The 27,749-nt window shown below is 33.6% G+C and overlaps 1 protein-coding gene across 1 annotated transcript; it reads left to right on the forward strand.

Annotated features, from left to right (window-relative positions):
• The first annotated feature begins 230 nt into the window (after positions 1–230).
• On the forward strand, positions 231–27,749 carry Hpgd (15-hydroxyprostaglandin dehydrogenase). Its single transcript, XM_046427548.2, has 7 exons — positions 231–670; positions 948–1,071; positions 4,072–4,178; positions 10,866–10,962; positions 21,571–21,647; positions 24,796–24,959; positions 26,092–27,749. Exons 1-7 carry the CDS (start codon positions 578–580, stop codon positions 26,228–26,230), a joined length of 801 nt encoding a protein of 266 aa, XP_046283504.1. The 5' UTR covers positions 231–577; the 3' UTR covers positions 26,231–27,749.

Below are 27,749 nucleotides of genomic sequence, written 5' to 3' on the forward strand. Positions count from 1 at the left end.
AGAGTTCTATTGACTTATTTCCATTATCTGCACAAATTGTCAAAAACGCAAGTAAAAAAAAAAAATTAAAAACCACGTTGTTAGTTATGTCTTCTTTCCCTCACCTCCACCCTAATGGTCATGAAACGGAACTCACACAAAAACATAAGAGACAAAAGAGCAAAATTTTGCTCTTCTGCTTGTTTTAGTTTGTTGGGAAGCCGGAGAGTAATTTAAGCTCCCAAGTCTAGCTCTCTCTTCTCTGGGGTTGGTCTTTAGGACACTGAAGGAAACTCTCTTTGAGAAATAACTTTTCTGCTCTTCCTCCACTAGTGCAGAGACTGGTGGGAGTCTCTGACCCAGGATCCGCGGAGTCTGCAAGTCTGGAGGGAAAAGATCACGAAGCTCGGAGCCCGGGAGAGCTCAGGGGCAGGTGACACAGTGCGGGTTCCCCGGCGCTGGCTTGACAGTTTCATCCCCGCCCACTGGCAGGAGACCGCGGGGCCAGGCAGCACGCGAGCGCGCAGGGGGCCATAAAAGCTGCGGCCGAGCAGAGACACGGAGCTCGCCCACCGCCCGCTGCAGCTGCCACCACACCATGCATGTGAACGGCAAAGTGGCGCTGGTGACCGGCGCAGCGCAGGGAATAGGCAGAGCCTTTGCAGAGGCGCTGCTGCACAAGGGCGCCAAGGTAAGCGCCTCTCCGGGCCGCTGAAACTTCTCTGCCCACTCCAAGGTTCGCCCACCGCCTGGGGGACGCCAGGGAAGATCTCGAGGAGCACCGGGCGTGCATGCCTTGCCATTTCCAAAAGCTGCTCAGGCTGAGACCCTTGAGCAGACCTCGAAAGCTACCAGTAAAGAATCCGAACTTTAACTGCCTTATTTCAGGTCTACGAGAGGAGCGTCTTATTTATTTGGTCTATTTCATGAGCTGCGCAGGACCTTGATGCCTCTCCTCTTGTTTATAGGTAGCGCTGGTGGATTGGAATCTTGAAGCAGGTATGGACTGTAAAGCTGCCCTAGACGAGCAGTTTGAACCTCAGAAGACTCTCTTCATCAAGTGTGATGTGGCTGACCAGGAACAACTGAGAGGTAAGTCAGGGGAATCAATCCATCAACTGGGAACACTCCCTGAACAAGCAACAACCTGAAGGCAACGCGGGCAAGAGAGCCAGCCAAGGCAGAGGGCCAGCCCGTCTGGCTACCTAGTGCAGCAAGCTCCAAAATGTGGGTTAGACTGTTATGTTTCCTATTGACAACCCAATAGCCATAAAAACCAAGGAAAGGCAAACCGGCTTGAGAAATCTTTTCAGTTTAGTCATTTGGCAGCGCATAATGTAATCAAAACTTCTTTGTATATCCAAACACAGCTCTGCTACAGTAATTATTAAATAATTGAAATTGCAGACAGAATTTCGAAGTTAAAATCAGGAACTGTGGCAAACAACTTCTCTTAGAGAGCTGGAAGATGTGAAGTTCAATGACAATCAAATGTCACCTTTTTTTTCTTTAAACCTATTAGAACACAAATTCTAGAATCATGGTTACAGATGTGCTAGATGCTTTTAACCAGGCATTTTGTCCCCCCACCCTCATGAAGTGGTACTTACTAATAACAACACAATGTTAGAGTTGCAGAAGAAAGGTCTCTATCAGCTTTTCGTCAGTGTTTTCTGTTTATCTATTTGTGAAATATCAGGGATAATATTAGTATAGACACTAAACAAACAGCTTCCATTGTATAGAATGCTAGATTTGCATGAAAAAAAAATTCCTGGAGGAAAAAAATAGAAAGATAAAATATTTGTATTTCACAAAGTTTTATTTAAAGATACTGAGCAATTACTAGGCATATTTTTAATCCAGTGGTCAGAAAGCTTCCAGAAAATTCATTCATGTTCCTACTAAAAGGAACACCAAAGAGTGAATTCCTTTTAAAATTTTGGTATATTCTATAAGAATGGAAATGGACTGGTGTGTTAAAGAAAGTGTACCTAAAGTTAAGGAAAATAGTTTTAAAGGAAATTTTATCATCAAAATCTGAAAATAATAATAAAGACCTATAATATAGATTACAGGCATGAGTAGAACAGGTCTATAAACACAGTGCTGGTAGAACATATTTTGCCAGAAGATAATTGTGTTGATTGCACATTATATTTTGATTCAAGGATAGAGTCATGTCAAATCCCAGCATTCATGCTGGTAGAATAGGAAACAATATAGATAATCTGAAAGCCATTTCTGTCTCAAGTTATGTGGTTTCACACATTATGTTTAACCTCAATTGTTTTGTTTCCCAGTATTTAAAACTAGTCCCTAGGCTGTAAATACATGCCTTCAGGATAAATGATTGAGGAGGAAACGACATAATAATTGACTGGAGGAGGCATGTTTGTACCAAGAAATCTACATGTTGTCTGGACATGATCATTTATTTGTATCAAAGGAAATTATGGCACTGATTCTGTCAGTTTCAAAACTTAACATTGCCTACAGCTTTTAAAACTGTTTAGACACATTAAAATGTTTAAATGCAGAGCTGAAGATTTGGGGAATTGATATAAACATAACTTATTTTATAAATTAACAGATTGCAACACAGAGTTTAGGTAAAATTATACAAAGTACCATAGCATATAAAATATAAGTCACTTGAGCCCAGAACTCAGTGTGATGTCAGAAATAATATGAAGAATTATACATTGGTGAAAGCAGAGTATAAGGGATTTACTGGAGACTAGAATGAAGAAAGCAAATTAAGGAAAAATAGACACACACATTAACAACCTAATTTCCCATAAAGTGGGGCTGTGTCTGTAGAATAACAAAGAATATAACATACTTAGCAAGAAAGGGAGAAGATAAAGAAATAATATTTCCTGGATGACCTCTTCTGAATCTAATTTGAGGTCTTAAGAAACAGTTGAAGTTCTATGAAAAAGTTTTTATTTATTTTTGTTGTTCTTTTCCATTCTAGTTTAGTGAGTATAAAAGGGCTTGTATCAGAAAGTCTACAATGTCTTTAGCAATTAACTTGCAAAGTAATTTATTCATAGAGGAACTGACTGACCCATGTCTTCCCAAATGTTTGGTAGTTGTTAATTCTAAGAATTGGTTTCAATCAAAATAAAGCTTGTGATGATCTACTTTTTGAAAGGAACTCATATGTTAGTCTAGACATATGAGAAGAACAACCACAAATGTTATCTATAGTCTCAAGTAATAGAACTAGAATGAATGGTAGGAGGCCTACAGAGGCAGTTTAAATCAATAGAGCTACATAAAAGTCTGCTTTGAGAAATAATGAATTTCTCAGTACTAAGGTGGTAAAGCCTAGTTTGGACTGGTAAAGAGCTTTTTCAAGAATTGGATATTTGGTTAGATGATGTAATGAGTAGCATTCAGGCCTTAGAATCTATGCAGACTTACCCTGGTTACATATACTTTTATACAAACTAATAATATAAAGTAGTATTAAAATGAGAAAGAAAAACTTAAACAGTATGCATGGTGGAGGTTTTATTAACCTAATGGAATCAACTGAATGAGAAGGACACTTTCATTTACTAGGATATCAAAACTCCCTAAAACTATCATAATGGATTTGGAAAATAAGAAAACTGGTATTAATATAACGTATTATAAATATAATATGCCTTATTTTAAAAGGATGTCTATTATACTCTATGCCATGGAGCTGCAATAACTTCTTAGGAATACAGCGATGCTATCTGTCAAAACTGACTTCAAAGAGTTCTTAGCTTAGGATGCTTGATTCTCTAAAACTTATTCCATTAAGTTACCACTTATAGAATTTTAGTGTGCATATAATTCATCTAAGAATATGTTAAAGTAAAATACTGACTCAGTAGGTATATGGTGTCCACAAAATTCTGCATTTCTAATAAACTTCCAGGTAAAGCTAACTGATACTGCTGGTCTGTCTATCATACAACCAACAAGGAATTAAGTCATAGCTTATGAGTATAATTTTCTATGAGGGTGGATAAATGAAAAATTCATTTCATGGCATTGGGTCTGATTTAAATGTGTTTATGGAAAATAAAAAATATCTATATCTTTTTTTAGATACTTTCAGAAAAGTCGTAGACCATTTTGGAAGATTGGACATTTTGGTCAATAATGCTGGAGTGAATAATGAGAAAAACTGGGAAAAAACTCTGCAGATTAATTTGGTAAGCTATCTTAGCCATGTTGATTGCCTGAAACTATTTAATGACATGATGCTTATGGACAAAATAAAACATGTTACATTCAGAGAAACAAAACAATGACCTGCAACATAGAAAATTGGAAGTTACAGAAAGCTTCCTTTTACAAATAGGAAGACATTAGAGGCATAATTAAGAAAATAAGTTTGTCTTAAGATATTAGCAGGAAATAGGAAAAAATAAAGTTGCTGGTTTAACTCAGGGGTTGGCATACTCCAATCGACAACCCAAATGGCCTGCCATCTTGTTTTTATATGACCTTCAAGAGAAAAATGATTTTTAAATGGTTAAAAATAATAATATGAAATACATGAGCATATGAAATTCAAATTTCAGCATCTATAAAGTTTAATTGGAACACAGCCACAGTTATTCGGGTTATGTATTGTCAATGGCTACTTTCATCCTTTAATGTAAGAGTTGAGTATTAAGACAGAGACCTATGATTTGCAAGGACTAAAATATTTACTACTTGATGCTTTAAAGAAACAACTTGCTAACTAACAATTTTCTTAGTTTAAATTTAATTTAATATTTATGTCCCTGCTTGTAAATAATAGTAACTAATAATTTTCTTTTTGTATAGTGTTTCTATTTGGTTCAACTATGCTTTGGCTAATTTTTATCTCCTGGATCTGTCAGTCTCTGAACAAATATTTCAAATGACAAATGTCAGTTTGCCTACTTCTTTAAGTAATTCTGTCAGTTTAGACTCTATATATTATAAAAACTCATAATATACAGAGCCTAAATTGCTAATTGCTAGTGATTATAATTTATTAATCTTTGATTTGTGTTTAAAAGGTTATACCTCAATTTGCTGTCTAATATTTTACATCTGTTCTATATTTCCAGATGTAAAATTTAGTATCTCATGATTTCCTTTTGATTCACATTTGGTTAAATATCTCTTTTAATATTCCTTTATTTTGCAGATAAAAGTAACATTTATATTACATCTGTCTCTTGCTGCTATTATATTGTGAGATCTTATTTTTTAAATTGCATCTAGGAATGAATTTTTATGTTTGTGAATTTAAGCCATTTATATTTGTTTTTACTTTTCTCTTTTGTACTTTAATATGTACTTTTTTAATGTTTTCATTTCTTTCCTAAATCCACTGGATAGCTTTAATCACTTTTTGTTGCTAAAAGTATCATACTTTTTAAATCTTTAATTGCTACCCCTGGCTCATTAAAAACCATAATTCTTCACATCCTTTGCTTCCTGATAAAACAAAAATTTTGGATATATAGCCAGTTAAGAACCACAGCAATTTTAAATAATGATTTATAAACTTATGCCACTTTCCCAAACCACATAAAATGACAAGAATTTTTTTAAATCTAGCTATCCCAGTGAAAAATCACAAAAAATATGCAATATTATTCTCCCTTCAGCCTTACTACTTATACTTTTAATAGTTTTATCAGTAATCACTACATATATTATTCTAAATAGAGGTTATCAGAGTATAAACATCCTATTTACAGTGCATTCATAATGAACACCTCCTGGGTTTTTTTTTTTTTTTTTTTTCTGAGTCAAAAACAGTGTGCAATGATGAGAGTTAAAGAGAGAAACATGAAAATAGTGAGGTAGTTATCACAAAGATCTGGGTTCAAATGATTTGTATTCATCCAGCTAAGAGAGCGTATTTGCTCTAATGAAGTCTGTAAGAATGAATAAGCACCTGCTCTAAGCTGGAAAGTACCTACATCATCTGTAAATAGGAAATTCTTACAGACCAGGAATTTTTATTGTGATCTCTTTGGCTACAACTAACTCTCTTGGATTCTTCCCCATCGAAATTAAGCTAGTCCCAAATTTCCTTGGGACTCTTCTGACATAGACAAGTTCTTTGCTTAACTTTAGTGATTGATGGCATTTAGTTAATTTTACTTACAACAAGGCATAACCTTTACTACTCATAGCTTCAAAATTTGTTACTTCCCCTGCTACATACAACCATTGCCAACGTAAATCAGAGTCTAAAGAATCCTTCTTTTTTTCAACTTTATTATCTCAGAGTAATGCAAACATTTGTGTGTAGTTATGTAATCTTTGCTTGTATGTTTTTGTGCCTCCCTGGTCTTATGTTCATGTTTGTTCTTTTGCATGTTTTTCCATGTTAATTCCCATGTCTGAGCATAACATGGAGTTTTCCTCATATCTTTCCACATATCTTTCCTTGGCTTTTTTTTTTTTTTTTTAGTGGAAGATGGAATCCAGGGAATTGAATATGTTAAACATACTAACATTGAGGTATACCCCCCTACTCCATATCTCTCCCTCTCCTGAAATCTTATACAACATATTTCTATGATCCCATGGGACAAATTTTTTTAACATTTATATATGTTAATAAAATTTACAAATTTTATTAAAATTCTTTTAATACATATGTAATTTATGCTAGTAAAAACCACAAACTCTTATAAGGTAAAGAACTATTGTTTTGTGTTCTCACAGAGTAGAAGTTCAATTACTATTTATTAGATAAACGGCCATTATATATCTTATGTGCATGGATATTCATTTCCCTCTTTTAGTACAATATTTAGGTGATTTCCTAATAGATCAGTGCTGCCAAACAGTGTCATCTGTCCTTCCACTTTCATTACTTACCAAACTTACCCCTTCCTTATTCTTCATTCTGCTACTCTTCCCACAAGGAAGATACACTAAACCTCTTCCCAGTCTTGTTTCACTAGACTGTTCTATGCTTCCTCCTCAATCTGAAGCTAGAAGCAGCGGTGTTCTTTATAACTGCTCAGAATTCTCAAGGAATGTTCAGGAAAAAAATGAGCCTTTGCAAAGCTATTAAAAGTCACTCTGGCAGAGGTAAAATTAACTTTGAGTTTTGGTGATTGTGTAATATTGTAATTCTATAATGTAATTTTTAACTTTTTGAAACTTTAATGAAACAAAATAATTCAGCCCCATTCAGGTGGAAATTATAATCTAGTTTGGACCTATAATGAACATATATTGAGTACTTTAGCATATCCAAGTAAAAATTAAACAAAATAAATGGCTGTTGCTGGTGATTCCTCATGCCCCCCAAACTAAACTAGTTTTGCTTAAAGATTTGCTGTGGAAAAGATATGAATTTGGAATTAGTCAAAACTAAAGTTCAGTCCTGAACCTTATAAACTGTTACTTAATTTCTCTGATATAGAATTCCCCAGTTTGTAAAAGGGGGAAGATAAGCTCCTTACCTCTGAAGATGGCTAAGCTTAAATAGACCATAGTTTTTGTGAAGCATCTAGCACCATGCTACTGCATAATATTTACTCAGCAAATTGTGTTCCCCTTCAGATATCAAAACATACATTTTCTCACTATCTGAGTTTTATGAGAGCTTCCTCTGCCCTCCTCTAATGAGTAGTTGAGGAAATGGATAGGAACATTATTCTTACATGTGCTGCTCCCTTTTCTTAACACAGTTGATTGCAAATTAAATTAGTATTTATTTCCTGCGATTGCTACTCTGTAATATTGAAATATGCATTTGACCTATCTTGGGACAAGTTTGCTAAATTATAAGTAGCAAGAAGGAACAGAGTAAAGTTAAGTGCTAAAATAAGAAAGAAATGGGAAAATTTAAACAGTTAAAAAAAAGGATGAAAATGGTTTTCAGGAAATAATGATAATTAATATTGTTTGAGAACTGAACTGGACAAAATACAAGGATTCTGAAAATCAAAGCCGCATGATTTAGATGTCTGAATATTTTCCAAGTAAAGTACAGTGCAAAATTATAAATAAACTAAGAGGAACTACGCAGTGGAAGGAGATGAGATAGGGGAAATGGAAATGAAGAAATGACAGATTAGAAATATCAGTAGTGGAAAAAAAGTGTGTGTGTGTGTGTGTGTGTGTGTGTGTGTATGCACACACATGTGCCCATGAGCACATCTGTGTATCATAGGAAGACATGATACTTGACAAGAGAGTTCAATAAATAGTCTGTTACCATTTGGCCACTTATCTTTACTACTAGAAAATTATTCCCAGTGTAAGGGAATTTATGAGAGTGATTTTAATTTATAGAATGCTATAGTTAGTGGGGAAAAAAACAAGATTTGGAATTCAAAGCAATGAAATTTCAGTATTACAGCTAAAAGTTATCTCATTAACCAAAAACATAGAGTAAACATGTTGATTTAATTGTTTTGCCAATAATTAAAGAATTTTTTACTCTCTATGTGAAATTAAATATAATATTTTCTTTAAGAGTCAAGTGCAGAATTTTAACTACCTTCACAAAGTGGACTAAAATGATGCCATAGATTCAAGTTACTTTGTGTGTTTGTATCTGAAAATGACTGTAATTTTTTTCTAGATGTGTGATATTGTAATGACCCAATCCATATGATATATAAACATTGCACAAGGACAAAAAAAAACATTTCTTAACAAAAATATTTTATTCTATGGTATTCTAACAACTCCTTGTGTGTGTGCACACATGTGTACATGTGTACGTGTGTGTACATGTGTATGATCTGGGGTAAGAGAAAAGAATGTTATTGTAAACAAAAAGAGGTGAAAAATATCACAACCAAAAGATTTAGACCTGTCTTGTAGATTCAGTTCTTCAAATGATAAGAGAAAAATAGTCCCTTGTTCTCCTCTACCAAAGAGGTAAAAATAAATTCTGTTTCAAAAAAATGTAAAATAAAGTTTAAATCTTTCCAAATTTTTTTTTATCTGGCTGCATTTTTATGTTGAAAACACAAAATCATGGAGTAAGGCTGTGAATACTTGGTAATAAAAGCCTAGTGCCAATGCATGTAAACAGAAATTCTGTTCAGACATGCTGAAGACTTGGGCAGAAACTAACAGAATCTGACTTCAGTAATTTTAGCCGTCTACATTTTTTCCTTCTTATATAAACTTTGCCTTCTATTTACTGTTCAAAGGAATCATGTGAAAGATTTTATTCATTTTCCCTAAGCCCACTTCATCTCAAACTGACACATAGCTTAAGTGAATAGAATCTTCAATTGGGTTTTCTGTTCTAGAACTACTTTTAGGAAGGAGAGGCATTTCTGAATACTTGTCAAGAAAACTCCAAAAGGACCTTTTAAAATAAAAAGAAGGTAAACACAAATACGTGCCCTCAGTTTCAGACTCATTACCTACTAAATCATTTTCTTTGAAGTATTGTAAAGGACGGAAAAATAGAAATTGAGATGTCAAAGAGAATTTTCACTTTTTAAAAGTCTGAGCTTGAAGACAGAAGGCTTCCTAGATCTAAAAAAATAAATAAATAAATAAGGCTTCAAATATCAGTTTTAAATCACAGGTCATTTCTGGTAATAGTGAATTCTTAAATAGTAGAATAAAAGGAAGAATTCCTACAGGTGGAGGTAAGTAGCTAATTAGTAAACTACCAAGAAGATAGCTATAAGCAGTGTTGAATAAAATTACGTATAAACATTACTAAAGACCATGTGTCCAAACATAAACTCTCTGCTCAAACTAGACAAAACAATGATGTGATTTCACACAACCCAAGAGTTCAGGATTATTTAATACTGAACATCAGTGATAGTGTTAGGACCCAGTGTCTTTTCTCCTCACCCACCTGCCATCTTTTATCTTAGCTTCTTTTTCCTGATGCTAGCAGTATGACTGTCTGTTCCATTCATCACACATATACAAGCAATGCATAGGGAGTAATGTAAGTATTTCTTCCCAATTTTAAGAACAACAAAAAATTTCCCCGCAGCATCCTATCCTTCACCACCCCCTCTCTCCCATCCCCACCTCCAGCTGACAGCCACTCAGGTCTCTCTGTTGAGAATTGGGTTATATGCAGTCTCAAACCAGCCATTGTCAGGAAGAATGGGACTTCTGTGACTGAATTAGATTAATCAGCTTATACACTGAAGCTGGAGAGATCATCTTCTACTATTTTGGGGTGTTGTTGTTATTGTTGTTATAGTGGTGATAATACTGGGATTGAACCCAGGGGTGCTCTACTACTAAGCTACATCCCCAGACCTTTATTTTATTTTGAAATATGATCTTGCTAAATTGCTGAGGCCAACCTCAAACTTGCAATCAAGTTATAGACATGTGCCCCAGTGCCAACTCCTCCTACTGTGCATGAAGACAATGTAGATACAAGAACAAATGGGATTTTATTCAAAAGAAAAGAGGAGAAAATGAAAATTATAGTAAATCAAGAGTAGCCACTATCCTATATTCTAAGGTCCAAGAGAATTGAATGTGCAGATGAATGGGCATATCTCATACTTGGATATGAGAACCAAAGAGAGAGAAGGTAAATAAATTTTGTAGCCACTATTAATAAAAGAAAAAGAAAGCATAGAATTCTCAAAAGATACTGAAATTGAGTTAAAGTTACAAAACCCTATTGAATCCAATCTTTATAATAAAATTTCATATTGGGCAACTAAGTGAAATAAAGTTCTGTAGAAACATGATGGACTACAAAACTGTTAGGCAAACAAAAGAGGGAATCCAGGGTCAATAAGTACCTTTAAAACAAATAAACAGAACCTTTTATTGACAGCACTTGCAGAAACCTCACTGGATGTATGAAAACATAACAACTTTGTATACAATAAAGGCTAGTGGCTATAATGCTTTTTCCTTTTATCCCTCTTGATTAGGTTTCTGTTATCAGTGGAACCTATCTTGGTTTGGATTACATGAGCAAGCAAAATGGAGGTGAAGGTGGCATCATTATCAATATGTCATCTTTAGCAGGTAAGGACAATTATATTAAGAGTTATGTTTTCTTATTGCTAATTTGACTATGCAAGTAGATCTTTAAAGTATATTTATTCACTCAGGTTTGAAATTAAGACTTTAAATTTTTGTATTTTTATATTTCTACGGATATTTCTACAGCATAATAGTAAGTATTTGAACTATACGCTTATTTTAAGTTGCATATTTTTATTTCATTTTAGCACTGTATTTTTTAAAAATTATAAATTTTCCCCAGGTTTAATATTTTTTAAAGCTTATTGTGATACTCCTAAGCAATAAGGCAAGTAAAAGTAACTTTGACAAAGTAGAAAGTACTGAAATGAAGTTAAACTATCTCTATTCTATTATTTTAGTAAAAGTATATAATTATAAAATATTATATATATAGTGACGTGCTAAACTTCTCTAATAAATAGACCCCAAACATATCAGAGTTTATATATTGTATGTGCTTACTTCTCTCCCATGTAAAAGCCCATGACAAGATTCTTGTTGCAGGGCACTCTATGTAGTCATTTGTGAAACTTGGGTGACAGGTCTACATCTTCAACATTGAGCCTTCCAGGCTATTCTGAAATTGGTGGAGTCCTTTCTCTCTAGCAGAAAGAGGAAAAGAACATGGAGGAGGCGTAGTTACTCTTTTAAAACCTGTAGCACAGAAATGGAAAACTTCACTTCTGCTCATGTTCCAGTTATGAACTTGATCTCACGGATCACATTTTGGGCCGTATATTCTAGCTGTGTGCAAAGGAAAAAACAAATTATTTCAGTGGAGTGTTGATCATCTGTCACACAGAATATTGATGGATTGATGCCTGCAAGCAATCCAAGACAATATTTCATTCAAGAACAGTATGATTTAATATCAGCTGATATCTTATTCCTTAATGGCAATTATAAACTGCTAACAGAAATCTTTGGAGCAACTTAGCTAAGTGACTTTACTTTTAAAACTCTAGGAAAAGATCATTAATGATTCTTGAAGAGTTTGAGTGAAATTATTAAATTTAAGAAACCTGATCAATATTAGAAAGCAAATATGAACTACTCATGTCCAAAAATAGAGAGGCTTTCTTAAATTGCCTGCTTGGTTTTAGTTAGTGTGGAGATTTCAGAGTAGGAATTCTCCACCGCCTCCCACCCTGTTCTCTTAAAGCCCCAGTGGTATTTGGGGAGTCAAGTTTGGAGGTACCTGTGACTAAATCAGTGTCTGGTTCTGAGCATTGTTCCTCATGTCTCTAAAAATCTCTGTCACATGGGCCTTAAGCCACTGCTGCCAGGAGACATTTAGAGAACTCCTTCTTTACAAGTTCTGAAAAAATAGAATAATTTCTCATTTTTTGTGTTGCTTCAAGTCAAAATGACATCCATAAAGCTATTACAAACATAATTCTATAAATCATTCTGGATAATCTGGTTACTTTCCTAGTAGGATGTGTACTTATAAATTATAACATTTCAAATAAAAGGTAAGAGCATGAGTAATACTTGAGAGATGTGAGCTCTAGAGAAGACGAAGTTTCACTTTCTTGGCTTAGCCCTACTTCACAGCTAAATTTACACTATTCTAAAAGAAAATTATTTTAAAATTATAAGAAATTCATACAAATTATTGGAGAATTAAGAAGAAATATTTAATATTTTCTTGGAAATGTAAATGTACAAAAACCTGAGGACTGTTATCCAAAGATAATTCTATGGATTCTTATATGAAGCTATGAGGGCTAGCAAAGCTTAGAGAGCCATGAACACTATACAGAGAGCTCCTATACTGGAGGCACTGATTATATTCTTGGGAACAGTTGGAAAGCCTCAGGACTGGATCATTTTAGGACTCTCTGGGAAAGATTCTACACCATGCAAGGAGGCTTACTTGCTTTAAAGAAGAATAATAGGAGGACGCAATGTAGTACTACTGCCTTTTATACAATGAAAATATTTAAAGATATGATAATAATTAACATTTATTGAGCACTTACTATTTACCTATGTATTAGCTTTCTTGCACTATCATGAAATACCTGAAATAAGTAACTTATAAAGAGATAAGTTCTAGAGATCTAGTCCAAATTAAGGCAGTCTTTGACTTTGGTCCTCTTAACAAGGACACCACATCATAACACGAGTGGTAGATCAAAGCAATTATATCCTGAGCGAGGAAGCAAAAGAAAGAAAGGATTGGAAATGTCACAATCCTATTCAAAGGTATGCTCCCAATGACCTAAAGACCTTCCCAAATGGCCCTACCTCCTAAAGGTTTCCCTGCCTCCCAATAGCACTACCCTGGAGATCAAGCCTTTACTACCTGAAACTTTGGGGAACATTCAATATGCAAGCTATAGCAACCAGGTACCATTTTAAAGACAATGTATGTGTTCTCATGATTAAACCTTCCATAAAATCTTAAGCTTTGGTCCCATTGTGTTTACATTGTAAAGTCCTTCAAATATTTGAGGAATTTACCAGAGTCAAAAGTTCAAACATGGCCTTGAAAAGAGCAATTTAAGGCTTACAATTTATTGTCCATTTTGTTTTCTTGTCTAAAAGTCTACTTTACCATACTACCCACCTCTGGGAGTTAAATTTCTTAACTGTCTCAGACTCAATATTTGGAAGCATGTATGAGTCTTTATTCATGTAGATAAAATGATGAATTAGTATAAATTCAATGATAAGATTGCTTTGGTTTCAAATTACCTTTCTGGCATTGTTATGATAATTAATATTATAGTGTTCCAAACTTGTTCTTCCTCTAATTTGTGTCCCAACATGCAAGGCAACCCCCTAAAATGCTTGGTTTGTTATCTTTTTTAGTTTGTCCTTATCATCCTCCCTTCATAGTGCGAACTTCGCACGTATGTTGTCTATATTCTGTTTCCTTGTTTCTGGAGGCCAGTCTGTAGGATCCCTACTACCTCTCTTTCACTAATGTGCCTTCATCTCACAAAGAGTCATAAAACAAATTGCCTTGTATCTTGTCCATTAATCAAGAACCTCTGTTCTTCCCATAGTGATATTAGTTTGATAAAAAAATTCAGACTATAATATTAATAGAAGAAGGGGAAAAGGACACCTCAGTCTTTATCATTTTCTTAGAAACGGTATCAACAATTTTATGCCCTTGAGTCACAGCACATAGGAGTGGCTACATGACCAAAACAATCTTTGAGGGATTATCAAAGCCAAAGTTCTTATCATGTTTGTTTTCTGTTTTCCAAAACTTCCTTCTTTATTGATTTTTTTTTCCTGCTCACTCTAGTGAAGGCATAGCCATTGGCAGTATCCAGCTCTACTAGGGTCTATCCTCATGATCCCTTTGATTGATTCAGCAGAGTCCTTCACTGTTGTAGTAAAACCTAAGTTGACATACTGGTTTGGGCAGAGAAGTTAATGAGTAAAGGCTACTGACGCAGACAGAGTTTCAAATGCAATTAATGGATTTAACAAACAGACTAGTAAAGTGGAGAGAGATTCTTCAGCATACTGAGGATGACTGTGCTCAGGTCTGGAGTCCAGAAGTTGTTCTCATTATTGTTGAACACATGGACTCTTACATATGAATTGTTGTTTACAATTTACAATCATGCACTCTTTTTGTCACATTTGTCCTTAACTATTAAAAAAAAAAAGTTGGAAGGAACAACAGAGAAGAATGCAGTCTGGTTTAATGCAGATAAATAATGACTATCCTCTAAGACACCCCATAAAAGTCAAATATGCTTCTTACATGTTTAGTTGCTTCAAACTACAGGAAAGAAACATAATTATCACAGAAAAAGAAATTTACCCAACAGTCCTTTTCAAACCTGCCTACATACTCAGCTACTTCAGTAGCTTTAGTTTTCCCTAGGAACATTCACTATGTCTCAGAAACAAGTCACTCAGTGATATTTTGTGGGAGATACCATGAGGGTATTATTTACACAGAATTTAAAACATTAGCAAATCAAGAAAAGATTTGAAAATTATAGAAATTTTTTTATCATGCCAAAATAACAGCCGGTGATATGTCCACTTGTATTATGAGTTTTACATAAAATAATTAGCTTGTACATAATGTTAAAACAGAACTAAGTTACTAATTAAAATTAAAAATTCAGGTTTAACATATATGTTAACAATTGCCTAAAGGAAATGAGGATATAAAGGTAATTAGGCAAGTTTCTATCCCAAGAATTATGTAATTCCAAGACTGCAAAACTAAACAGTCATCATGGCATAAATTATTGAAATAGAAGCTTATTTAATTTGGAAGGTCTTTGGAAATATTAGAAATATTCCAACAGCTAAAAAACAATATTTGCACTGAAATGTCCCAACAAACCAGAAATTCTAGGCAAAGTAAAACATTGATCACTTTTTCTTTATTTTCAGGCCAAAAGCAAAAAGAAAAATTGGTTTCACAGCTGCACCTTATAATGATAGGGGCCTAACACTTATTTAGCAACTGCCAAGATCCAGGCATTGTGGTAAATATTGTTTACATGATAGTGCATTAAATTATTTTTTAAGTTTCTACAATATAGATTGATTTACAGTTAATCCCGAATAGGTCACATAACTTGAAAAGCATAATAAGAATGAGCACAATTGTAATAAAAGCGATTTTATTTCATTATATTTCAGCATATGAAATGGAATGGGTGAACTACTCTAGTACTGTCTGGGTCTTAATTGCTCAGGTGCCAACTGTCAGGAGTATATGAGCCACCACTCCTGCTAGTACTGGCTTAGTTCTCTATGCCATTCCATGGAGACTGGTGTTCATTTTGCTCTTTTAATAATTAGGAAGACACATGTTAGAAGAATTAGTAATAAAGGTTAAATATTTATTAACAAGCCTTTTGAAGTATGCATAAAATATTTAGCTTCTCTTAGTATCAGAAATGAAGACCTATTAGGAAATAGTCTTCTAGAACAGAGCTTCTTAAATTTTAATGTGCATGAACATTACCCAGAGACTTGGTTAGATGCAGATTCTCACTAGGACTGAGGTGGGTCCTGAAATTCTGCTCCCAGGTAATGCGGATACCTGGACCAAACTTTAAGAAGCTAGCCTCTAGTATTCTTTGAGTGATTAAGAAAGGACATCTCAGTTTCCTCTGATATTAGCACAGGCAATGAATGAAATTTTAGGAAGGAGGAATTTGGAAGAACACTAGGAACAACTTTCGAGAATTATCACTGGAAAGTACCATTAGATTTATCATTCTGGAAAGACTTTTATTATGAAAGATATACTGGTTATGAAAGTTTATGTCACTGTTTAGTGTTTTGTCACACTTTAAAGCCTAACTTTATGGATGATTTAAGAATGAAGTGGAAAAGTATCATCAGAACAGATGTTCTGTTAGGAGGAATATAACATAATGAGGAAGTCCAGCATTACTTTGGCCAGCTTCATGCACATAGGTGAATAGTTCCCACTAGTTCTCCCTTTCTCCTCATATTAGAGAAGTGGTGGTTAAAAATAGAGAAATGGGTAAGCAGATTCTTTTTTGGTTTCAAAAAAGTGTGGGAGATTTTTATTCCTGCTTTTAAAAAGCACAGCTGCTGAGCTCCAATAAGCAGCTTCCTTAGATTCACAATTTATTTTCCTAAGTTGAATTTTTTTTTAGTATTTCTATATAGTTCATTTCACATGGTTTCTATTCATTTAGAAGCAAATGTTTGCATGTTCAGTGTAGTTGTCTTTCTGAGGAGATTGCAGTTTTTGTATAAAACCTTTTAAGATTTTTACCTTCTATGAGATATAGAGATTAAAGTTGTCTCTTTACAAATATGGGTAGAAAGAATTTTAACACTAGACTAATATAGAAATGAACCTCTCACTCTGTCTTTAGCTCTAGAGAGTGAGATTTGTACTACTTATTGTCATGTCTTCTGGTAGTTTTCTTTCCTTAAAATATATCTATGCGAATTCAAAACTTTAATAGGAGTGATTTCATTTCAGTACTATAGTTAGTGCCATCAAGTACAGGGTATAATGAAAACATTAGTAAACTAAATGCATATAAAAGGAATTTACCATTTTATCAAAATGTCATTTCTTATGCTGTTTGGTCATTAAAAAATTTCTTTTTACCAAGAGAATAAAAAGACGAACCAGGCTAGGAGAAAACACTTACCCAAGACATGACATATCCAATAAATGATTGTTGTCCAATATATAAAAACCTTAAACTCAGCAAAAGGAAATTAAAAAAAAAACAATTAAAATGGGTAATAGCCACTTCATTAAAGATACTATACAGATGGCAAACAATCCTATGAAAATGTGTTCAGCATCATATGTCACTAGGGAATTGGAAATTAAAACAACAATGAGATAACCCTCTACACAATTAAAATGGCCAAATTCAGACACTGTGAACCCCAAATGCTGATGAAGATGTAAAGCATTAGGATTCTTATTCATGGTTGGTGTGAATGCAAAATGATATAGCCACTTTTGAAGAGAGTTTGGCAATTTCTTACAAAACTATTTCTACAATGCAGTCCAGAAGTTGTATTCCTTGGCATTTAAACAAAGGAACTGTAAATTTATGTCCACACAAAAACTTGTACATTGGGCTAGGGATATATCTTAGTTGGTAGAGTGCTTGCCTTGCATGCACAAGGCCTTGGGTTAAATCCCCAGCACCACAAAAAAATTGTACATGGATGTTTAAAGCAATTTTATTCATAATTATTAAAACTTGGAAGCAAACAAGCCATCTTTCAGTAAGTCAGTAGATAAAGACACCATAGTACATTCAGACAATGCAATATCATTCAGCACCAAAAAGAAATGAACTATCAAATCATGAAAAGACTTGGAAGAATCTTAAGTGCATAATAATAAGTAAAAGAAGCCAATCCGAAAAAGGCTGCATATCGTATGATTTTAATTATATGACATTTTGGACAAAGCAAACCTAAGTAGATAATAAAAAGATCTCTGGTTGCCAGGGGCTTGTGGGAGGGAGGATGTGTTACATGTTTATATGTATTTGTGTATATGTATACATACTTTATAATTATGTAAGTAATTTTGAGGTATTTTATGTGCTTTATATATACAAATGTGTGTATATATGTGTATATATATATATATATATATATATAAAACCATATGTCCATGTATATACATTTATATATTATATACATTTATATACATATATACACTAAACCACCAACTGATGAAATAACTATGTATGTATGTATATGTGGTTGTATAAACACACACATACACATACACACACACACACACACACACATATAGTCTATTGAGTGTTCAAAAGAGAGCCTTATTAGAATGAGTTGTGGAATAAATGGGAGGTAAGGAAAGAAGACACAATGAATGTAATAACTTTTGAGGATTTTTTTCCTTTAAAGAAAAATGTGGTGGTAGCTGGATAAAGGTACAAGACCAGAAGAGGTATTATTTTTAGGCAGGTAATTCTGAAGCCTATTCAAAGAGAATGATTCTCATTTGATTCTGCACTTGATACTAATGACCACTTTAAACCTCTTAAATATTTTCATCCTTAATTTCTATGATATAGCACTTAGCTTGTTTTTTTTTCTTACCTCTGCTTGTTCCTCCTTCTCTCTGTTCAGTCATCCTCCTCTATTAGAGATAGCTGCCTTGTGTAATCCTGTAGGTTGTGAACTTTAGAAACCTTAGGGTGCATGATTTACACTAAAAAGATGTCCCCAGAGTCATACCATGCCCATCCAGCATAATTCAATGTGCTGAGCCTTATTACCAACATCAGAACACAATTTTATTTAAAGCACATAGGAACAATATTATATGCTGATGTTGCGGGTCTAAGATAAATAATGGAAGTATGGTTATCCAATACTTAAGCTAAACCACAATAGAAATACACTTTGAAAGAAAAAAATTGATCTTGAGATCTGATAGAAAATGTTGGATATCTGGAAACTAAAATTGTTGTGAAAAAGAAAAAAGAAAAAAAATCTCTTTTCTTTCCCTATTTAGCCTGATGAAATATACATGTTTGGGATGTTAAAGGAAAATACTCTGTTTAACTAAATTAACTACAACTTGACTAAATGTGATAATTGAAAAACAGAATAATACTAAGCTATTGATACACACTACAACATGAATGAATCTCAAAATTGTTGTAAGAGAAACAATTAAACCAAAAAGAATTTATACTATAAAATTACATTTACGTAAGTTCTAGAAAATATGAACCATGGTAACATAGTAGATCAGTGGTTGGGTAGGGTAAAATGGAAATGCAGAAGGAAGGTATTCTCAAGAGGTACAAGGAAACTTTTCAGGTGAATATGTGTTATCTTGATTATTGTAATGGTTTCACAGGTGTATGCACATGTCAAAACTTTTCAGATTGCACATTTTAAATATATGCAGCTTTCTTATATGTCAATTATATTTCAGTAAAGCTATAAAATTTTTAAAAGAAAGCTTAGTTCCTAAATGTCTAAAATTGGTTTCTGTAAGCTTTGATCTAATATTAGAAAATGAAAGCAATGCAAGGGGAAACATTTTGTAGAAAAGTAATGAAAATGTCATTAGAATGTTAGAAGATTCATAAAACCAAGTGCCATTTTAAAAATGCTAATAAGTTCTTTCACATTCTGGTTGCATTTATAATTCTACTTTAAAGTAAAGGTATTATATATTTTGTATTTGCTTATTTCCAGAACCAACAAAGCAATGTTTGATTTATTTCACCTCTGAGACTCCTTGAACTAACTTGGGTTCAGAAGTTCATAATTTTCATATATGTAACAAAAATTTGTTCATAATCCATCTTTGATAACATTTATGAACAATGTTCTTGTGTTTTTTTTTTTGCCACTTTGTCAACTAGTTTATCTCTCATTGAGATTCACACTGTTCCTGCAGTGTGTGAACACTGTCTACAACCACTACGTTTGATTCACAAACATTTAAAGAATGGGTAAAGCAAGGACTAATATATAAGAATAAAAATCAATAACGTTTGGCTGTATCTATTATTTTTTTATCTCATATTCTTAATATACCTCTGAATCCTGTGGAGACATTATAAATTCTTGCTGACACTTATGAATCTAATTAACATACACATTTTGTTTAACCAAAACACCAGCAAGAAAACCAACATGTTATGGTACTTTGAGGTCACTGGGTAGACACATCATGTGTGATCTACCATCCTTAGGGATTTAAACTGCTCTTGAGCAAACATACTTTATAAATTGAGACCTGGAAGGCACCCAGGGAGTGGTTAAGGTCTGCATTTATTGCTGAACTTTGGCACAACACTCTCAACTGATTGGTGGTGTTCTGAAACTAGTTAGCTGGGTGGAGATGAACACACTCAGCAGAATAATTTAGTATTATTAGCATGACATTTGTTACTAATACCATAATAATCAGAGACCACTCAGAGAAATTACAAATTACAAAAGAAGTGTTAAGCCAAGTTAATCTAAGAAATTAGCTAGAAACTAAAATATAAAATTGATTCTAAAGTTAAATTCGATAGTTTGTCTTGACAATAAATAAGAAATATGCTTGATAGTTACTGCAGTAAAATAGGGTGTTTTGTTGTTTTGTTTTGTTTTGATTTGTCCTTTGGTTTCCTTTTAAATGATTGGACTAGACCAGGAATTAAGGGAGAAAAGACACTGAATATACTATAATGCTGTTTGGTTTTGTACAGACCATGAATTTAATCAGTTACTATTATATACCTGGGGAAAATTAACAATCTATATTCTGTTATTGACTATATAATTATGACAAGAAATAAAATAAGAACATAAACTTTTATTTCTTCTTCTCTTAAGTCATGGAACAAGAGCCTACCCATATACTACAGACCTACATCAAAAGATGTTATTTTTAATTTTACTAAACTCTTAGAGGCATTGGTGACAGGGAAGTGCATACTAACTTATAATGAAGAACTATAATCTCTAAGTCCCTCTTAAGCAATTCAAAATCCTTCAACTATTTGGAAGCCTTAAAAACATTTAATATAGCTGGGTGTGGTGACACACACCTGTAATCCCAGCTACTTGGCAGGAGGAAGCAGGACAATCACAAGTTCAAAGCCAGCCTTGGGGATTTAGGGAGACCCTGTCTATAAATAAATAAATAAATAAATAAATAAATAAATAAAAGGGGTTGGGGATGTAGTTCAGAAGTAGACCTCCCTACAGGATTCAATCCCATCCACAAAAAAAAAAAAATGTTGAATATATACTTTTCTGAAAATTTGGACTTAAAAACGGAAAACTAGATGGTAATTAACTGTCTTTAAAGATGATTCTCTGCTTTCAATGGAATTGATTTTCCTTGACTTCCAGAAAGCCAGGGAAGCAGAAAAACTTACATATCACTCTTGGCTGCACGAAGATGTAACTTACCTACCATAAATTCTGGACCACAGAGGTCACAGAGAGAAGCTGTGCTAAGGCTATTGAGTTTTACAAAGTCACCAGGTTTTATTTTAGTGTATTTTCCAAATTAAACTGAAATAGCCATAAAACGTGTACTTGCACAGTCATTATTGGATATAGTCTCATTTTTTAATCAAATTATTTAAGCCTCTCGTTCCTCTTTTTCAGGACTCATGCCTGTTGCACAGCAGCCTGTCTACTGTGCCTCCAAGCACGGCATAATTGGATTCACACGTTCGGCAGCGGTGAGGATGCAATAACAACGATATCTCTTTTTCTTTTTTATATTTTGTTTAGTTGTTGATATTTTTCTTTATACATCTATATGAACACAGACTTTATAAAGTATAGAGGAAAATAAATTAAGAATTCAGTACATCTAGATTAAAGATGAAAGCATAATATTTTACTTCAACTTTTATTACATAAAAAAATAGTTTTCAGTTCATGTGGAGAACTAAATAAAAGGTACATCGTTTTAAAATGAAGTAGATTCTAAACATAGGTATGTTATTGAAAAATACCTTAAGGATAAATAATGAAGAAATACTGTTTGTTTTTCAAAATTAACTCCAAATTCCAGCATTACCAAATTCAAGCTTCTTAAGTAGAACATGAAGACATTGCCTGTCCCTGGAGATATGATGAAAATAGTCCGTGTTTGGGGCTGAAGGAGGAATCAGATCAGGCATTTACTTGATGGAGTACTCAAGGACAGTGTTGCCTTGGAGGCCTACAGTGAAGGGTATTCAGAGCTTAGAAAAATATTTTAGACCTAACTGACCACATGCTTTGATAGCCTAATGTGAAAATGCTTGCCTTTTTATAAGGGCAGCTTGAATGGAGCCTAGAAAGGAAAGAGAATGTTAGGATCAGACAGTCCCAGAGATGTAAGTAGAGCAGACCAAAAAGGACTTAAAAGCCGACAGTGTGAGCTTGGATTTTACTCTTGAGTGCAGCTACTGGTGGGTCTTTTATGCATAAGAGTGATAAGACTATGTTTCCATTTTAAGAAAATCATTCCACCTGCTATTTAGAAAATGTATTAAAAAGCACAAGCATAACAGAGGGAAAAACAATCAAGGTTTCTGGGTGGTTCCTCTAGGTGACAGAGGAGCCAGAAAGATAAGAAAAATGTTAACAAAATAAAAAATGCTAGAAAAAATATTTATGAAAGTTAAGTGTTCACTCAAAGGCAAAGATGAACAGTTCTCACACTCTTAATTTAAATGAATTAGAAATTATTATTGGGTTTGCAAAGATTTAATCTTCAGTTCAACCTTTTTTTAAAAAAAATGCAGTAAGACAAAACAAAGTAAATCTAAAAGATCAGAAACTTCACATTTAGACCACAAACATTTGCAACAATTCTCATTATTTGCAGTAGTTATGTTCTGTGAAGTTGCTTGTCAACTGAATTAGTGACTGCTGGACCATTGCTTCTAGGGGAGATAAAGGATTAAGTTCCAGAAAGCCTGTGGTCACATTTTTATCAAACACTCAGTAATAACCTTGTTTTATACATGATTTCTATTTAAATATACCTTACTTATTATATTTTGTATTAACACTGAACTCATGGCTAACATCTTTTTTTTATTTTTAATTTTTTATTGTGGGTTGTTCAAAACATTGCAAATTTCTTGACATATCATATTCCACACTTTGATTCAAGTGGGTTATGAACTCCCACCTTCACCCCATACACAGATTGCAGAATCACATCAGTTACACATCCATTGATTTACAAATTGCCATACTAGTGTCTGTTGTGCTCCGCTGCCTTTCCCATCCTCCACCCTCCCCCCTCCCCACCTCTCCCCTCCCCTCCCCTCCTCTCTCTCTACCCCCTCCACTGTATAACCCTGAGGGTCTCCTTCCATTACCGTGCAATTTCCCTTCTCTCTCCCTTTCCCTCCCACCTCTCATCCCTGTTAAATGTTAATCTTCTTCTCCTGCTCTTCGTCCCTACTCTGTTCTTAGTTACTTTCCTTATATCAAAGAAGACATTTGGCATTTGTTTTTTAGGGATTGGCTAGCTTCACTTAGCATAATCTGCTCTAATGCCATCCATTTCCCTGTAAATTCTATGATTTTGTCATTTTTTAATGCAGAGTAATACTCCATTGTGTATAAATGCCACATTTTTTTAATCCATTCATCTATTGAAGGGCATCTAGGTTGGTTCCACAGTCTTGCTATTGTGAACTGTGCTGCTATGAACATCGATGTAGCAGTGTCCCTGTAGCATGCTCTTTTTAGGTCTTTAGGGAATAGACCAAGAAGGGGAATAGCTGGGTCAAATGGTGGCTCCATTCCCAGCTTTCCAAGAAATCTCCATACTGCTTTCCAAATTGGCTGCACCAATCTGCAGTCCCACCAGCAATGTACAAGTGTACCCTTTTCCCCACATCCTCGCCAGCACTTGTTGTTGTTTCACTTCCTAATGGCTGCCAATCTTACTGGAGTGAGATGGTATCTTAGGGTGGTTTTGATTTGCATTTCTCTGACAGCTAGAGATGTTGAGCATTTTTTCATGTACTTTTATAACTTATGCCTGAACGAACTTTATTTAACTCACAAGTTTTCTCTCTAAGGCATACCACAGCCTTCTTACACAGGAACACTAAACTGAATTTCTGTACTGTACTTGAGGGCCATTTTAAATAGGATAATTACCAACAAAAGGCATAAAAGAAAAACAGGGCAAGGTGAATCTTAATCTTAGCAGGAATATATGCATTTGTGACCCCAAACTGCTTCGAGGATGTCCACAGGTGACTACAAAATCTCCACAAGTATTGCTCACTGGAATGATAAGTCAATTTTAGCAAGTGTTCAAATGTGCAAATATGGAATTCACAAATAAATAATGAGAATAAACTGTATTTTATTTTACAAATGACTCAGGTAAATCAATAGGTTGAAAATTAAGCCAATAAATATTAACCTGAAAATACCACTTGTTTTCCAGATAGTGCAAGTTATGTAAAGTATCTTTAAAATCCATTAAGGTCCTAAAATTTTCCACAAAAGTATTTCTAAGCAAATATTTTCTGTTGTACAATCACAATCTTGAAAGAAAGCTGTAGATGTCAATTCTAAGACTCAGCTGCTTAGCTTCCAGTTCTTTCGACTTCAATAGATAAGAGCATCTTAGAGAATTAAGTATTTTCAGGAATTGTCCAGTAATATTGCCTTAAAAAAAAAAAAAAGCAATTAGGTAAGATCTGCAGGAATTAATTCAGTACTTAGGTATATGTTCTTTTCCTGTCTTTCTGCTTACCAGTCATTGTTATGTAGTTACAAGTCAGAGGATATCTTATTAGCAATTTTTATATCAATATGTTGAATAACTTTAATTTCAATTTGGCTTCTGCTTCTAATTGGCAGATGGCTGCTAACCTTATGAACAGTGGTGTGAGACTGAACGCCATTTGTCCAGGCTTTGTCAACACGCCCATCCTTGAATCCATTGAAAAAGAAGAAAACATGGGACAATACATAGAATATAAAGATCACATCAAAGACTTGATGAAATTCTATGGAATTTTGGAGTAAGTAAAACTATATTTCTCTTCTTTTAAATAATGAAGCAAAATACTGTCTAGACAAGCAATAAAAGGGAAGAGTAAGCTTTTAAATTTGAGAAATTATTGCAAGCTTCAAAGTTTGGGTTGACAAACTCTTTGAAAGAAAATGATTTTCTCAATTTTTGAATAGAATGTGTTTATACACTATGAAATTTGCCTTGAAATTATACATTGTCTACCTAAATTTCAGGCAATATTTAAGTGTAACCCTTATGAAATTTTTATGGTCACATAATTAAACATTTTCATAGAAACAAATGACCACCCCCCCCACACACACACACAATGAATTGTTTCTGAGTAAGAGTGGCTGAGGCTTTCACTTGGAACTGGGATCAAATCCTGACTCCTCCACTGACTATCAACATATCCATCAAACCTCTAGATGCTTCAATATTCTGGCATGTAAAATGCGGATAATGCTAAAACAAGTTTAGAGACTTTGGAAAGACTTCAATAAGATGATAAATGAAGGGTACTTAAAATAGCTAGCAAATGGTAAAAAATAAGATGTTCAATAAATGCGACTTATAATTCATCATATTTTCCCTTTAAAAAAATTTGTATCTTGTTGGTGTGGTGGCTCAAGCCTGTAATCCAGCAACTCACCAGACTGAAGCAGGAGAAACACAAGTTCAAAGGCAGCCTCAGCAACTTAGTAAGGCCCTAAGCAACTTAGCAGGACCCTATCTCAAAACTTTAAAAATAGAATAGAAAGGGATGGGGATATGGCTGAGTGGTCAAGCACCTCGGGGTTCAATTCCTGGTACAAAAAAAAAAAAAAAAGTTGTATCTGATAAATCTAAGATCTACTTATATGATAAAGATGAGAAACTAATTATCTTCTCAATATAAATAATGACAACAAATAGTTCCTGCCCAAATTACAAAACATTAGGCATGGGATCTACTACTAAATTTATCTTATAATTTAGTTAGTATCTAATTGAATAAAAATTGGAGGTAGCAATAATTTAATAATATATATTTCCTTATTATACTTTCAAGGTCATAGACTTTTTTTCAAGATATAACTTGAAGTGACAATATACCTCATTCTTCAGTTTCATAATATCAATATTTCCTTTATTTTTAGCCCATCAATGATTGCCAATGGATTACTAACACTCATTGAAGACGATGCTTTCAATGGTGCTATAATGAAGATCACAACTTCTAAAGGAATTCATTTTCAGGACTATGATACAACTCCATCTCATGTCAAAACCCAATGAACATTTTAGTTATCAGCCATAACTGAAAATAAGTACAAATGACTTACATTCAGACCACATCTTTATTTGAATATAGCTTTTTAAATGAAATGTTATAGTCTGAAGCTTTCCTTCACACAACAGATATTGTTTTTTCTAAATGATTAACTGAGTCTGTGGATAAAAATTTATGATAAACTATTAAAAAGTACAATTCAAACCAAAGCTAGGTTTTTAAACTGTATAGTGTAAGTCAGGATTAAAACAAAGGATATTCAAGGAATATTCTGCCTTCCAGAAAATATTATTTAAATCTGTGGTTCATAAATATTAAAGTTTTTAGAAAATCCTTTTAAAGGAGATACTTGAATTGTTATATAAATCAAAACAGATGTAAAAAAACTCATTTTCTATGTTTGCACTTCAAAAGCAGAAAGCTACTTAATAATGACAAAGGTTTAGTACTAGTAATTTTTACTTACATGCCATCTTTAAGCTGAACATAATTTAGGATGAGTAGTTAAGAAATAAATTTCAATGTGACTATATCACAAATGAAAAATCTGATGCATGGAAAAATGACAGAAGGTAATTGATGGAGATTGTTGATTCACAGTTCAGCCTGAAATTGAGGGAAAACATTTCTTTCCTCTTTGCATACTTTAAGACCTTTGATTAATTCCAACAAATCTCAGGAAATGAAACATTTAGCACTTATAGTAAAAAAAAATTAAACTTTTATGTAATATATGCTCTTTAAGAAAAATGCAAATGTAATTTTTTCAGATTAGCTCTTTGTTGATTTGTGCTAATTTTAAAAGTGTGTATCTTTCAATAATACCCCTTTACTCTTATCTCCATAAATTATCACTCTTTTATGTATAGCTATGAGGAGATGAAACCAATTTTGTTGCACCAAAAATATTTGTGTATATATGATGAAATTCACACCACCACAGAGGTGTATTTGAAGATTATTAAATACACCTGCTTTGGGCAATGCTCTTTACAATCAGTGATTAATACTAATAACTATGAGAGTACAAGATTTCCAAAATCAGTCATTTCCTCAAAGAAATATTGTACAAGTGACCCACTCTTCCTGCTAAATCCAAATTTGCCAGTTTGGAACAAAATCCATCCTTGTGAGATTGATGAAAATTTCCAGGAGACATGGGAATGATATCATACCCAGCTATTTTAATTTTGCCCTAGAGAAATGTTGCCTTCACTTTTAAGAAGTTATTTAATATGAATAACTAGAGTTTCAGATGATGTAATTTACATACACCAAGAAATGAACATCAATGAACATCTGATAAATTGTAATTAGACCCAAATGTCCTTGCACATTCTGGCAGAAACCAACCAGTGAATGATAGAGGTGTGTGCTATTGTTTACCTGACATATTTCCTACTGCAATGTAAAACTACAGCTTACATTTCTTATTTATAATTTTTGTATGAGCAGTTATCAATGTACTTTATGCTTTGTTAACTTTTTTTCAAATTAATAAACTGTATAGACATTTAAAATCAA

This window comes from Marmota monax, unplaced genomic scaffold (assembly GCF_021218885.2).
Source record: "Marmota monax isolate L192 unplaced genomic scaffold, Marmota_monax_Labrador192_F-V1.1 WCK01_AAM20220418_F8-fsc00159, whole genome shotgun sequence".
Lineage (NCBI taxonomy): Eukaryota > Metazoa > Chordata > Mammalia > Rodentia > Sciuridae > Marmota > Marmota monax.